This window comes from Ailuropoda melanoleuca, chromosome 1, assembly GCF_002007445.2.
Source record: "Ailuropoda melanoleuca isolate Jingjing chromosome 1, ASM200744v2, whole genome shotgun sequence".
Classification (NCBI taxonomy): Eukaryota; Metazoa; Chordata; class Mammalia; order Carnivora; family Ursidae; genus Ailuropoda; species Ailuropoda melanoleuca.
Genome location: NC_048218.1, coordinates 90,194,549 through 90,209,232, shown reverse-complemented (window position 1 = coordinate 90,209,232; position 14,684 = coordinate 90,194,549). Strand labels below are relative to the sequence as shown.

Sequence of the window (14,684 nt, the reverse complement as noted above, 5' to 3'; positions counted from 1 at the left end):
AAGTTTTCAGTGTGACATGCCAAGTCTTAATGAAAAAACATTTTGTGGAAACGTTTACAGATGCCAACGCAGAAAGTAGTGTATAAACTTTAATTATCTTTGTAAGCCGTTCTATCCTGTGTTTAAGCGATTGCCTTCCTGTTACACACCCAGGGAGGGTACCAGCTCTTGCTGGATAATCATGGAGTTGAGCCTTCCCCCAAAATAAAAGAGCTATATCTGGCACAGGTTAGGACTCAGCGAGCCAGTGAAATGTCTCAAACACGCACAGGGAGGGAAAGGACAGGACTGGTGTACAGTCAAGTTGCCAGGCAAGCATATCTATGTAATACTTCATCCATTTTTGTGGGGTTTCATCTCTGTTTAACTTGATGTTCTTAAAAATATGAGCTGTGGTTGTCCAGTTCCATGTATAAATACGATTTTTGTGAAGTAAACACAAGGAATTTTCTTTGGGAATTTGACAGAAATGACCATAGAATCTCCTAGTATTTCAGGTAGAACCAACCCAATTTAGTTGGCACTTCAAGACGATGGTTGGAAGATAAACTTTGAGTTGACCTGGGAGTCAACAAAGGGATTGTATCTGGCACTTTCTCTTTTCATTCCACTCCCAGACCTAGCACTTTTGGGTTGTCCCTCTTACAACTCACAGTGTTAGATAACTTTTGTCTGAAGAGACCCATTTTTGCCTACGAGTGGATTGATGTGAATAGTCCCAGTTGGATTTTGCTCAAACCTTGGGCCAGGAAAGAAAACCATTCTTTCTGCTCAGTTCCAGAAATATTGACAAAAGCTCAGAGAAAATCAGCACCCCCCCTCCTTATCCCATTTACATTCTCTGGCCATCCCTCCTGTCCAGCTGGGCACTCCACCTGTAAGAAGAATTCATCTGTCCTCTGCTCTTTCTCTTAAGGCTCCAGAATCTGTTGGGAGCCCAAGTTCTCCTGAAAATATTTTCCTAGACTGGAAGACAACTTCCCACAACATATGTTCACCTGCCTGCTGCTTTCTCTTTAGTGTTGAGAATCTGGTATTCCCTTGGCTATCTTACAGAATTTCCAGTAGAGTAACCAACCACTTAACCAGCTAAATGGCTAAGAGATGTTTATTTTTGCATTTATAAGCATCAGTTGATTGATACCTGAAGATATTTCTGGAATATTTGTCCTTGGGGATTAACTGCATTGTCCCAGATTATGTAAATTTATTCCTTGTGATTTTGTACGTTTTTAATATTTGATTTTTAACACCATTAACTTTGGCTTATAATCACTAAATGGAGGTCCTTAAGTAATTAATACTACTTTTGTATGCATTTATTGATTCTTCTTTTTTTCTCAGCATAAGTAGTGTTTTAGAAATGAAGATAGCGGATTTTTTTTCTGATTAAAAAAGCAATTCAGCAAGCATTCTTAAACTGTCTTATGTCGTCCCCATTCATTCTCGTTAGCATTGGTAGGCAGTGATTGCATATTTAACTCTTCCTTACTGTTGAGTCATATTTTTCTTTTTCGTCCAAAAGTATTTCTTTCCATTCATTTAGTTCTTTTACTGAGTATTTAGTGATTTTTTAAGCCTCTTATCCCAAAAATGGGCATGACCAGAAGTTGCATATTTTCCATGCCCCTAGCTTATTATATATAGTGTATTAAAGATAGTAGCTAAGTCAGCTCTTTGGCAGATCTGAGAAAGCATATTATGTTATGCCGGGCATATCTGTAAATGAGCCATGCGGATGAGAACTAGACAGAAGGTTTACAGAGAAATAATGCTGATGTCATTCCATTGGAATGAAGGGGCTGTTACAACCATAAATACGTTCTATAGCTAGCAGCTAAGTGTCTAGCTGTATTTCTTTTCTAAGATGGAAAAAATGTGAAGCAAACCAAAGAAGTAAATTGTGTTTATAAAGGGGGATATTTTAATTAGTTTAGGCCTTACAGTTATTCAAACAGTCTGAACTTACAGTTCTTTTTGGAGCAAACACGAAAACCATTATTTGTGGAAAGTTTAAATTTCACATGACACGTATTCCCTCTATGTGTGTGGGTTGTTGTTGTTTAGGTTTGTTTTTTTCTTTTAAAAAAAAAAAGCGTATTTGCTCGCTTGTGTATTTTTATTTTAACTTTCCCTTTGCTTAAAAAAATGCTTTATTTTCTTGGGAGAAGCTTTGTTTTTGGGAGAAGAAACATGGAAGTTTCTGAGCTGAAGCCCCCTTCCCCCTTTATTTATTGGCATTTCCAAATTGGGTAGTTCTCAGCTCATCGGGATATGTTTAAGGGCTTCCCTCTTTACTCCTTTTTAAGAAATTACCTGTCCCCAAAGGTGTCTGTATCTGCAAAACAAAATGCCCATTCTCTGGTTGAAGCACTGTCTGCCAGTACCTGGTAACCCTTCTTACTGATCAGCAGTCTTCACTGCAAGGAAAAGGCTTTCAAATATTAAGAAGGTAGTGATGTGAAAGGTGGGTTGTCGTGTCCATCCACGTCAGCCATGGTGGCAACAAAATCAAAGCAGGTGGAAAATGATTTTAATCTGTTTGCTTAGCTCATGGCAGCTTCAGTGCGAGGAGAAAGAAATACAAAGTTGGCCTCTAAGATTTGCCTCTGGAGTAGTTGACTTGCTGCAGAACCAGAGGGAAGAAGGCAGGCCTGATAATGAAGAGAACCTCGTCCTACAACCTTGTGCCAAAACCTTGCTTTCCCCACCCCCCCGCCCCTTCTAGGACAATCTGCTGTTCAGTTGTCACACACCAGATTCTTTAAGGAGGTAAAAACAGAAACAAACGAGACCTAGTTTTCTTTTTAACTTGACATAAAAGATTTCCTGACGGCAGGTCAGCAGAACAGTACTTTTTGGTTTTGTTTGTAAATTTTCGTGAGAGCGTTAGCTACTCTTTATTTGTTCTTAGTCACGATATGGCATTTGTGCACGTGAGCAGAAGAGAGGGAGAGACAGAGCCACAGTGGAAAAGAAAGCAGGGCAAGCAAGCAAAAGCTTGATCCAAACTCAGAGATATCCTGTATAGCTGAGCTCCGAAGCTGTTTAATGGAAAGGGTGATAATTCGTAGACTTCTCCGAGGCAGAGTTAAATCTTGCTTCGGGAGAGGTAGGCCAGGGTCTGAGTGAACCGGTTATTTGGGTGGCAGAGTTGGGAGTTTGGGCATTTCATACGGGGCTGCTAGCTTTCATGCGAGAGTTTACTTTGCGTGCGGTAAGTAACTGTCGCTTCAGCTCAGTTCAGCGGATTTTATTTTCACTCTTGTGTGTGCACATTGTATGCCTGGCATTTATTTACTCTTTTCTCTTAGTCTGGGGCGGCACAAATGGAAAAGCGTTCAGTAAATGTGGTGTGAATGCATTTTTCTCTTCTTTTTCCGTATTCACCATTTAGAAATCTTGAAAGAAAGAAAGAATGCGGTCTGGCTTTGAAACTGCGTTTCTCCTGACATAATAGGGCAATGATCATCCCGTCACTACCTTTCCTCCCCTCGCCCTGCCCTTTTTATTTTTTGATCTTCTCAGAACCCTTTGTTTATTTGACTCCATTCATGGCCTACTTTTTCTTCCTTTTCTCACATACTTTCCCCCAGATCCAAAGGCCTTTGCCCTATTTATTTGACAGCTTTCTTGGAGATGAGGAAAAAAAAGAAGCAAGCCCAACAACCCAGGCCCTCTCGTGGGACCCAGAGGGGGTTCTGCCGCCACCTTCTTGCTTCCATGCACCCCAGTGCAAACACCCACCACCCTCAGCCCTCTGCTCTTCTTCTCTCTCCACGTGCTGTCCCTGGTGACCCCCAGATCCCTACTCCTTTGTCACCGTGCAAAGGTTCTGTTTGCTTTTGGGCCACATGCTAGTCTGTGGCCCTGGGGAGATCACGTCTGCTGGCCAAGGATCTGTTCCCTCCTCCTCTTTCTCAGTCGACGAAGACACCTGCACGTGTAGTGCTGAGCCCCGGAGGTGAAAACTGTGACACACAAAATAGACCTCAGCCCTGCCAACTGCTGTGAGGTGGAGCAGAGATCGTCCATCTTGCTCAGGATGTTGTAAAAATGAGCCCGGGGATGGTGCCTCGACCAGCACGTACCTGGCTGCTAAGGAGATGTCAGCTTTCCTCACTGTAATCACAGACAGACGGGACAGTCCTGACCTCCCTTTGGAAGTTGTTTTTATCCCAGTCAGGACCTTTCACTTGTATTTCTGGCTCTTACCTGAAACCCATTCTTTCCCGTTTTAAACAGATCTCCTCCCCCTCCCCCCCATCCAACCTCCTTTCCCATTTTTCCTTTTTCTGTCAAAAGCCTGACCATTTCTCCTGTCATCTGTGTTTGAAAGCTGGCGAGGGGGAGGGGCTCTCCATTTTTGTGGGACAAAGCGTCCCTTTTCATTCCTTTCTTTCATGCCCTACATCTAGTACATAGTGTTGAGGATTCTTCTTTTGCTGAGCTCTTTAGTTCTTCCCCTCTTCTTTGTCGAATAGGTGATTATCTCCGTTCTAGTCTAAACCTTTATTACCTCAAGGATAGTGTCTGGCTTCGGGCTTCTTGTCCTGTGTCAATGACAGCAGAAGGAGGCAGTGACCTCCTTCAGCTAGTTGTATGAATGTAGCTATTTATATGAGTGTTTGAGTATAGGGTCCTGCAAACTCTGGAATAACCAGAGATTCAGAAAGTTTTGTCTTTAACAACTGAACCAGTTCATTTACTGCACCTGTGCTTAATTAATTATTATTATTATTATTTTTACTAATAATTAACTTCTCAGATGCACATTTTTATAGTTTAAGTAGGAGCTTCTAGAAATTGTGAGGGTATGTACATGTATGACTTATGGGTATAAACTATTATCTATATCTTAATATGAATACATGATTATAAACGAGCTTGTCATTTGGTCTTTTGAATGTGGTGTTTCTCTCAGTTGTAATTTAAACACATACATTGCCACCAGCCCATTTCTTTTTCTCACCAAAGTAGGGGTAAACACATTATACTAAATAGAATGCAACAGGAAAAAAAAAATGAAATGATCCTTTTACAGTGTAGGGTGGTGCCAGCTTGAAGTCTTGGTATTCTTTACTTAGGCTTGGTTCACTTATTTAAGCAACAAAAATACTCATTACCTGGTTCTTCACAGATAAAAATTTATTTTGAGTCTGTAGCATTGCTGCATTCCTGAAGTGTTTATTTTATTAAAGACAAGTTATAAACAAGGGAACACGTAAACAAGAGGATTTTTAGATTTTGGTGATCAAGAGAAAGGAAATAAGTAGGATATGAGACTGACTGGAGGCTGGGCAAGGGGTCGAGTTGAGGATTCTTTGAAAAGGTGACTTTGAGATTAGACCTGAGCAGTGAGTATGAACAGCCCTGGGAATAGCTGGGCCTCTTAACTTCTCACCCAAATGCCTGCTTGTCCACAGGGTCAGTGAGATGTTGGTTCCCAAGAAGCCTTCTAGAATGCTCTCTCTTGGGTTACCTATACCAAAGCACCTATCACATGGAATTGCCTCTTGCTTTCAGTTTCCCCCCGCTAGACTTGAACTGTTTGAGGTGAGGACATATGTCTCGGCAATCATGTAACTCTAGCATTTACCTCATAAACTAGGTTTACCAGTTAAATAAATCTGTAAATTCAAAATTACATTACATCAAGTAGGTTGTGAAAGTCAAGGGGTTTCTCTACAAAACATAGTCTTAAGCTTAAAATCTCTTATTTTTTTAATACACATTCTTCCCTCCCCATCCTCTCTACTTCAAGTACTTTCCCCCTTTTATTTTTAAAATAGTTCTTGCCCCACTGCAAAACCTCCCTAGTTCCCCATCTTATTTAAAGACATCATCATCCATCCAGTTGATCAAGCCAAAAACTGGGAAGTATCCTTGATTCTTTTCATTCCCTCACCCTTGCTTATCACACCCAATCCTTCAACACCTGTACCTCTACAGCCAGTTCTGTTCTCCCCGTCTTTGCTACCATCCCCAGCCCAGGCAAGCTCTATCCTTCACTCGGTCCAGCGCAGCAATGTACTGACTGATCTATGTTCCCTCCCACCTTCTGTATGTCCATTATTTACTCAAAGCCAAACAGATCTTTTCAGACTTAAAGACCAGTCAGTCCCTCCACTTTAAACACCTCAATGGCTGCCCATCAAACTTAGAATAAAAATTGAACTAAAAAAATCTGAACTCACTGCCCTGGACAAATTGGCCACTGTCTCTTCAACCTCATCTCTTCATAGCTCTCAGCTTCTAGCTGCTCCAATCTCCCCCTTCTTCTTAGGATCTTTTATTTTCTGTTGCCTGTTGCATAATTAGATAGAACTCTTGTCAGCTTTGTGAGTCTGTAAACCGGTATAGCGGCAAGTTAGCACAACACAGTGAAATCCCCAGCATCGATCCCATTCCCAGTTTTTCATTTTCCTGTGAGTGATACCAAAAGCTCATGGTAACAGGCAACGGACTCCGTGATAGCTGTAGTTAAAGGCCTTGGAGAAGGGACTGGACAACCATATTGCCTTCTACTGGTTTTAACTGTTCTTCTTTTTTTCTCTTTTTCCATGCAGAGTATGAGTTGGAAGTAAAGAGGGTGCAAGACATTCTTTCAGGAATAGAGAAACCGCAGGTATGTCTTCTGGATTTCTCAGCATAAATGACACATTCTTAAGCATTTCAAGTGTGCTTTTTCTCTCACCACATAGTGGGTAAACAAAAGGGCCCCTTCCTATTGCTGATTATTTATAAACTATGAAACGGTGTTGTTATTAATGGAGCATGAAAATACAGAACAGCAGTTTTCTATTCAGTTATAATCCACTAAAATGTCTTCTCTATTTAGATGTTCTGAGTGCAATTAGGTGGTCTTCCCTACTTCCAAGGGTACATATCCTCCCCCTCATGCCCTTCCCTGCCACAGGTCCACAGAACAGTTTTCTTTTGGTGATTTCCTTTAGCCTGTGTAAATGGAGTCATAATAATTTTTGAAAACCTCAGTGATTCCAAGTATTTTTCCAGGTAAATTTCAAAAAGGTATTTAAATATTAGCTGAGAAAAAGTAAGTCCCAAATACTGAGTATAATGGCAAGAAAAAAAATTGGTAGGAGTGATGATATTGTGAGGTTTTAAGTTTGATTTTGCCAAATGCTTTGAAATTCAAGTGAAAAATGCGAAATTTTGACTCAGCCTTTCATCTGAGGTTAAAGAGCCAAAGTTGTTTGGATGTTTTCTGGCCCAGTTGGAAAATCTTGATCTTTCGTGTGTGTCAGATACCGAGGCTTTTTAACAGAAGAGTTCACACATGCGTCGGGGTACACAGTTGAGGTTGACTAACCCCTACAAGCATGAGATACGCTGGGGGACGGGGCCAGCAGGGAACTTGCAGAGGAGTGGGGCGTCGGTGTTGAGTTGTGGAGTCTGTCCTTACTCTGGTAAGGAGCAGGTAGCCATTGCGAGTTTTTGAGCAGAGAAGTTACGTAACCAGGGCATATGAAAGTTGACAGACGCACTGGCTTGAGAAGAGGGTGAACCCAGGAAGGCAAGCGTCAGGAGTCTGTTACTGTCGTGTCGGTGAGAGGCTACAGGAGGCGGAATTCAGGTGGCGGCCCCAGGTGTGGTAAGGAGAGGAGGGATGCTAGAGCCATGGAGAGACATCAGGCAGGTCAGTCGGGTGTCGCAGAGAGCTGGGTGCTCAGGCTCCGATGCCTCCACTGGGGAGTTGCTTCCTTGGAGAGTCTCCCCGGATTGCTGTCCGTGCCCGTCAAGCGGGATTCTCCGCATAGGACTTGGAGCCAGTTACTCCCCCAGCCTTGCTGTGCTGTGTGTGTCTATGTGATACACACCATTTACTTGTTGCTGTGTCTTCCCCGGTCGTCTGTGAGATCCTCTAGAATGGGCTCCCGTCTGTGTCCTTGGTGTATCGTCGGTGCCGTTTTTAGACATGTTGAGTTTATTTCACCAGCAGGGCACCCAGGGAGGTAACGCCAGCGGGCAGTCGCAGGTGTCTGGCAGGGCAGTGGGGAGAGGGGAACCAGACATCCATCAGGAGATCACGTTGCATGGAGTTACGGTTCAAGCAGACGTGTGGGTGATAGCGGTGGGGCTGGGGGTAGAGCATGGAGAGAGGTTAGAAAAGCCTGGGGAACAAAATCGTGGGAAACGCTTACATTGGTGGTACAGAAGAATGAAGAAAACTCCACGAGGAAGACGAGAGCCATAATCAGAGCGTGAGGGCAGAGCATCCGGTTAGTTGACGGTCTCAGATACGGTCACAGAACGTTGTAGTCCTGTCTTGCTCATGTGAACACACACCGTGTTTGTCTTGAGTTATTCCTAGTCGTTTCTCGACTGCAGAAGTGACAGTCTGTGTTTGTTGGGATCATGTGGCTCCAGCAAGGTAATGCATTAGTCCTTTCCTTGATTCAGCATTTATTAAGCACTCACTCTTTATGCTTCTTAGAGCAGGATTGATAGACCAGCTTTTATGTAAACAGATACGGCATGAGGTGTGACATTTTTATTTTATTTGAGAGTGACAGAGATAGCGAGAGATACAGCATGAGCCAGAGAGAGAAGGAGAAGCAGGCTTCCCGCTGAGCAGGGAGCCTGATTTGAGGCTCGATCCCAGGAGCCTGGGATCATGACCTGAACCGAAGGCAGATGCTTAACCAGCCGAGCTGCCCAGGCACCCCACGAGGTGTGATATTGATAAGATTGTCATCTGAGTGGTCAGAAAGTCCAAAACAGGTCTCACTGGGCTAAAATCAAGGTGTTGGCAGGGCTACATTTTTTCTGGAGGCTCTGGGTGTGAATCTGTTTCCTCATCTTTTCCAGCTGCTTCTAGGGGTTGCCTACATTCCTTGGCTTGTGGCCCCTCCCATACTCATAGCTCCTTCTCTGACTCTGACTTTCCTGCCTCCACCTTTCACTTATAAGGACCCTTGTTATCACGTCGAGCCCACCCCAGTAGCCCAGGAGTCCCTGTCTCACGAAATCCTGAGGTTAATCACATCTGCAGAGCCCCTTTTACCTTGCAGGGCAATACATTCATAGGCTCCAGGGATTAGGATTTGGGGGGTCCTCATTTCCCCCTCGTCCCCACATAAACCTTGTCTGCCAGGTGATCGCCCCTTGTCCTTCCCAGCCCAGTTCATTGTTTTACACATTTTTTTCTCACTTCCCACCTCTCTCTTCCCTTCTCTCCCTCCCTGCCTCTCCTCCCCAGTCTCTGAAGTTCTTATTCATGATTGTGTCTTATTTATCTTTGTGCCTCTAATACCTAGCACTCTCCTTGGCACATCGTGAACCCTTTACAAATATTTGCTGAATAAATGTGGGGCCGACTGCAGTGGCTGCAGCTGGGTTCTGGCAAGGGAGATAAATGCCTGAAGGCTGGCCGGCCTCAGACGAGGCTCCGCCAGCATGGTGGAATGTGGGACAGCCCGGTGCCAGAGCTCGAGGCAGCAGCATGGAGGGGAAGGGCCTCTGCTTTGCAGGCTGGCCCTCTGGGCCATTAACTCTCTCTCTGATCTTGGGTAAGCGACACAAGCTCCCTGAGCCTCGGTTTCCTCACCTTTGAAAGGTAGGATAATAAATACCACATAGGACTATCTGCAAAGTAAATTATATACAGTGTATAGAGGACTTCTCTGCAGTCTGTAGGGTATCATTAGGCGAAAGTGAAATGCCCTGCTCCACTCTGAAATGCGAAAGGGGTGCCCTGCTGCTTTCCAGGGAAAGACACAGAGCGGCAGCAGTTGGGCACTTTGTTAATTTGTTTTTTTCTTTTAGCCATGTCTGGTAACACCTCTCAATAAAAGGCACATATTTTTCTTTGAGATTCTATAGATGATTTGTTTTAGATGTAGAAACAATATTTAGGATTTCTCGATTCCAGCCATCTTTCTAGAACTTTGGGCCCCCCTGAGACTGTGAGAATTAGGTGCCTTGGGATCTGGGGTCCTAACCACCGCCATAGCACAGAAACAAGCTTGCTGCCATTCTAAGTGGTTTAGGAAGAAACCTCTGTCAGTACGTGCCATCTCCAACCCAGCGAGGTTTCATCTGCTCTGATGATGGTGCTAGATGTTGTCCCCCACATGACGCTGGTTTGTTTATTTTCAGGGTGCAAATAAACGTAACCTGCATTGTTTCCATCCACTAATGTTTAGCTTGTAGAAACAATTGCTTTGTCGGTTCCAGAAGTGAGTAAACTGACCTCAGAGAAGCCACTGTCCCTCCAAGAAGCCATTCCTCGAAAAAATCAACAACAGTGTGTCTGAAAAGACTCGAGGTCCTTAGCACTAAATGCAATGATAGAAACAGATGATTGTGAAATCCTAGATTTGAGTATTTTTTTAAAAATAATGATCTCTGACCTTTTCCTTTTAAATTTTCCATTGTGTTATTATTTTTCATGATGGTACTTTTGAAGTGAAGCCAATATTTCCATGGTAATATTTCCTTAACGTACTCCCTAATTGGATCCGCAGGCCTCCCACATAGTTAACTCTGAAGTCCTGACCAAATTTAGAGGCTACTAACTTACATAGAAATATTTTTTTTAATATGGAAGGAACAGTTACTAACTTTATGAGAATAAATGGTATTTCTGATCCAAATAATGAGTGTCATTTGCATATGATATAATCTAAGAATTAAGATAGTAAAATTTTACAGAGAAGTCTTAAAATACTGAATGAACAGGAGAGAAAGGGGGACAAGGAGAAAGAGCACTGAAGATTATGTATCAAATGGCTACCAGATCGTGCAGTCTTACTTCCTAATGTGTGTGCACATACATGTGCTTTTACTAGCACCTGCCCTCGAGTTGGAGTCTACGTTTAATAAATACGTAGACAACAACGATTTCTTTCTTTCTTTCTTTTTTCTTTTCTTTTCTTTTCTTTTCTTTTCTTTTCTTTTCTTTTCTTTTCTTTTCTTTTCTTTTTTCTTTTCTTTTTTCTTTTCTTTCACAGAGATAGAGACAGCCAGCGAGAGAGGGAACACAAGCAGGGGGAGTGGGAGAGGAAGAAGCAGGCTCATAGCGGAGGAGCCTGATGTGGGGCTCGATCCCATAACGCGGGATCACGCCCTGAGCCAAAGGCAGACGCTTAACCACTGTGCCACCCAGGTGCCCCAACAATGATTTCTAATCAGTGTATGATTATTTAGAAATAAATGGTGGTTTTATGAATCCTTCCATCGTTCAAAGCAGTTGAAGTTCTATGCAGGCTTGCTCTGGTAACCTACACAAGAGACCCTTTTACATGTCTGGTGCCGAAGCAGGTGTCAGCTTGGGTCTTGTCCAGTGATTTTGTAGCTAGAAATCACCACTTTTATCATCAGGTGAAGGAGCTGGACTTCAATTCATGGTAGGATAATTAAACATGAGGAAGTCAGTCAGTTTTATGGCTTCTACACTTCTTTTTTGGATGTCGGCCGTGAGGATCCTTGTGATACATAGCTGCCCCCGTTTAGTTCGGTGGTCATTGCTGGTGAGAAAGTGTGCCCCCCCCCCCGAGAGAGAGCGAGAGAGAGGGAGATTGAGAAAGAGACACTTAGAAGGTGAAGTTCGTGTGAGGCCGAAGGAGGCCTGAACCGGCCAGAGTTCCTAGAGCTCGAATCTCTCATTAAGATTATCACCTCCCTGGACACCTGAAGTATGCCTCTGGGGCTGAGGAGTCCCCCTTAGGTGACATTCTCTTGAAGGCACCGTGTAATGTCCTGGCATCATCCTTGTATTGGAAGTAAGTTCCAAGTTCTGCCAGAGACAAAGCACTCTTTCTCTCAGGATTCTAGTGCCTAAAGAAAGGAAACCGGAGGCCCCCGGGAGTCTGTGAAGGGGAGGGGAGCAGGAGCACAGGAGGGAACGTGCTGTTGCTTCCAGAACAGTGCTAGCCATCTAGGTGACAGGCCTTAGCTCTAGGAAAGAACTCCCAGGAGCCACGGTTGCTGTTCTTTGAAAATGAGGGGGCATTCTCAGAGTGCACTTCTGAAAGTCTGGCCCATCGGAAGAGCGCATGTGCACAGAGAGCTGCGTTCAGAGGACCCTGTCCCTGCTTCAGACTTGCTCAGGGAAGCTGGAGAAAGGCGTACGATGCTTCAAGTGCTGGACATCACTATTCCGTTAGTAATTTAACCAAGTGTAAATTCTTAGTAGCTGATGAAAAAGAATCTAAAGGGATGTGAGTTTGTGGATACTTGTTCGGGATCTAAAGCGCTAACGTTTGCCAGCTATTTTGAAATGGGGTGTTATTTCACACCACCATTCATCGAATTGGTGTTACTACACACTGTATTCTTAGAATTGTGCACAGCAGCCGTTTGTCGCCTCAGCTGAATGATTTTCAGGACTTGATCAGCCTTCTTCTTAATTGTAAACTAAACTTCATAGCAGAATATCTCCAAGTTAAAAATCAATTATAACTCCCCAGACCTCAAGATTACTCATTAACGGTGGGTCCAGGAATTGTGCAGATACGCTGGTGGATGTTGTAGAAATGTAGAAATGCTGCCTTAAAGTCTAGTCAGGAGAACCCCCACACAGGTAACCAAGTGAGGACAATATCATGAAACGACTGGCAAGCACAGGTACCGGCAAAACGTGGCCAGAGCACAGAGAAAGCGGGGGTTGATTCTGAGCGGGGTTCCAGGCAGGAGTGGACAGAACCTTTCCTGACTTGCTCTCAGGCTGCTGTGGGTCTCTCTCTGTGCTGTGTACCTGCTACGAGATCGTGTCTCATGCACCCATCTCTGTTCAGCTGGTCGGTGCTCTTTGACGCAGAGGTCCTAGGTTACAGAGTAGGAAAGTCAAAAGCCAAGTTACAGGAGGAGAGGGAATGGCATCCTGAAGGGGTGTCATAGGGCAAGAGGAGGTGCTAGTCTGGAGCCAGAGCAGAAAGGTGGAGTTTGATTTCTGTAGCAGTATCTCAGATTTTTTAAAGAGCTGCATGATGCTGGTCTGTCATCCATTGTGTCACCTGTATCGGAAACTCAGACTATCTTATTCCCTTTGGTTTTTGTTTTTCGTTCAACAAACGTTTACTAAGCCACAGCTACTCATAGTTGAATAGGACTTGGGTCCTGTCCTTGGGGCGTCCCAGAGTCCAGTGGGAAAGGGAGACAAATGCCATAAACGTGATTAGCGATAGTAATGATAATAGCAAGTTGCTGTAGAGCAGAGGGGTGATGATAGGTGACATACTTCAGGGAAGGTTACTTGGGGACAGTGAGGCCCGGCTGGGGTTGTGAATTATGAGTAGGAGTTTGACTAAAGAATTGGTTAAATATATCATGAGGCTGTGTCTGTATGGAGAAGAAATGATGGGGGGGGGAATTCTTCGAGAAATGGAATGAATGACAGACTGAAAAGGGAGATTCAGTACTCCTATTCCATGTTATTCGTGTTTTTAAATTATATTAAATTTTAATGCTCTGTAAAGATCAGATAGTGACAAAAATGGAAGAAAAAAAGGAAACTGAACAGTTTACGTATCTCTGTCTGCAAACTAATACTAACTACCGCTAAGCGAAGTCTTTATGAACACGGGGCTTTAGCATCTGTATTAGTAAGTCTTGTTTTTAATATTTTATTCAGACCAGTATCCAGAGAGCAGCAAAATAACCTTTAGAAACTTAGAACATCAAGGTCCTTTTGACTTTTTTTAAAGAATTAGACTATGCATGAGGTTGGGTTTCTCTGGAAACAGACTCTAAAACAAAGATTGGAGTGTAAGTAGTGTATCTGGGAGGGTAAGGGGTCCCCCAGGAAGCCCAAGTTCGAGTGAGCCCCTGGGTGGAAGGGCAGGAAGCCACGGCAGGGTTTCTTACTGAGCAGCTTACAGCTGAGGGTGGCTGGAGCCCCGTCCTACTGCGAACGGCAGGCAGGGTGGAGTAGAATGTGCCTTAATGTGGCCCTAAGTAAGGGAAGAAGGCTGGGGTGTTCGAAGGTGCCAGAGTCCTCTCTTCAGATGAAGTCTTACACAGAGGCTACCCCAAAAGGGGAAAAAAAAACCAGCTAGGAAGAGGTGAAACATCACCTCGGCACCCATTTCAGCCTGGGCTTGGGTCCTACTCCCCCATCGCTGGGTTCTCCTGGGAACTGAGGCCTTTAAGGAGCCTGGTTTGAAAGGTACTGGCTTGGAAGATTTGCAGGCCACCAAAAGTATCTGCGGATATGGCTCCTTCCATGTAACGCGATGGCCGTCGTGGAGATCATGAAAGTCTCACATTCAACTTTTTACCTTTAAAAAAAATTCCCACACGAGACTGACGATTTTACTTTCTGGAAGATCAAATACATTATAAGGACAGATGTTCCCAGAGCTATTGTGGCCGTCAGGACCTAGACAAGAGAGTACTCCATGTGATGGTTTTTGCATTGTAATTAAAACTATTTACCTTACATTAACTCCCCAGCCTGTCTTAGGCCACTACTTGTCATCACAACAATGTAACTTGAAGATTTAGTGTCTGATGTATATATAAAAATGGATTTGGATCATTTTGTCTGTGTTTGTTTTTCCTCAGGTTTCTAATATTCAGGCCAGAGCGGTTGTGCTGTCCTGGGCTCCCCCTGTTGGACTTTCATGTGGACCCCACAGCGGTCTTTCTTTCCCCTACAGCTATGAGGTTGCCTTATCCGACAAAGGACGGGACGGAAAGTACAAGATAATTTACAGGTA

At 43.9% G+C, this 14,684-nt stretch overlaps 1 protein-coding gene across 6 annotated transcripts in view; it reads left to right on the top strand.

Moving 5' to 3' along the window:
- The window catches only part of FNDC3B (fibronectin type III domain containing 3B), a 339,887-nt gene that overhangs the window by 233,832 nt on the left and 91,371 nt on the right, over window positions 1-14,684 (top strand). For all 6 annotated transcript variants that reach the window (XM_034662802.1, XM_034662824.1, XM_011227894.3 and 3 more), the window contains 2 exons: window positions 6,570-6,628; window positions 14,530-14,681. In XM_034662802.1, the coding sequence (XP_034518693.1) occupies window positions 6,570-6,628; window positions 14,530-14,681 (211 nt within the window). The remainder of the gene's footprint in view (window positions 1-6,569; window positions 6,629-14,529; window positions 14,682-14,684) is intronic.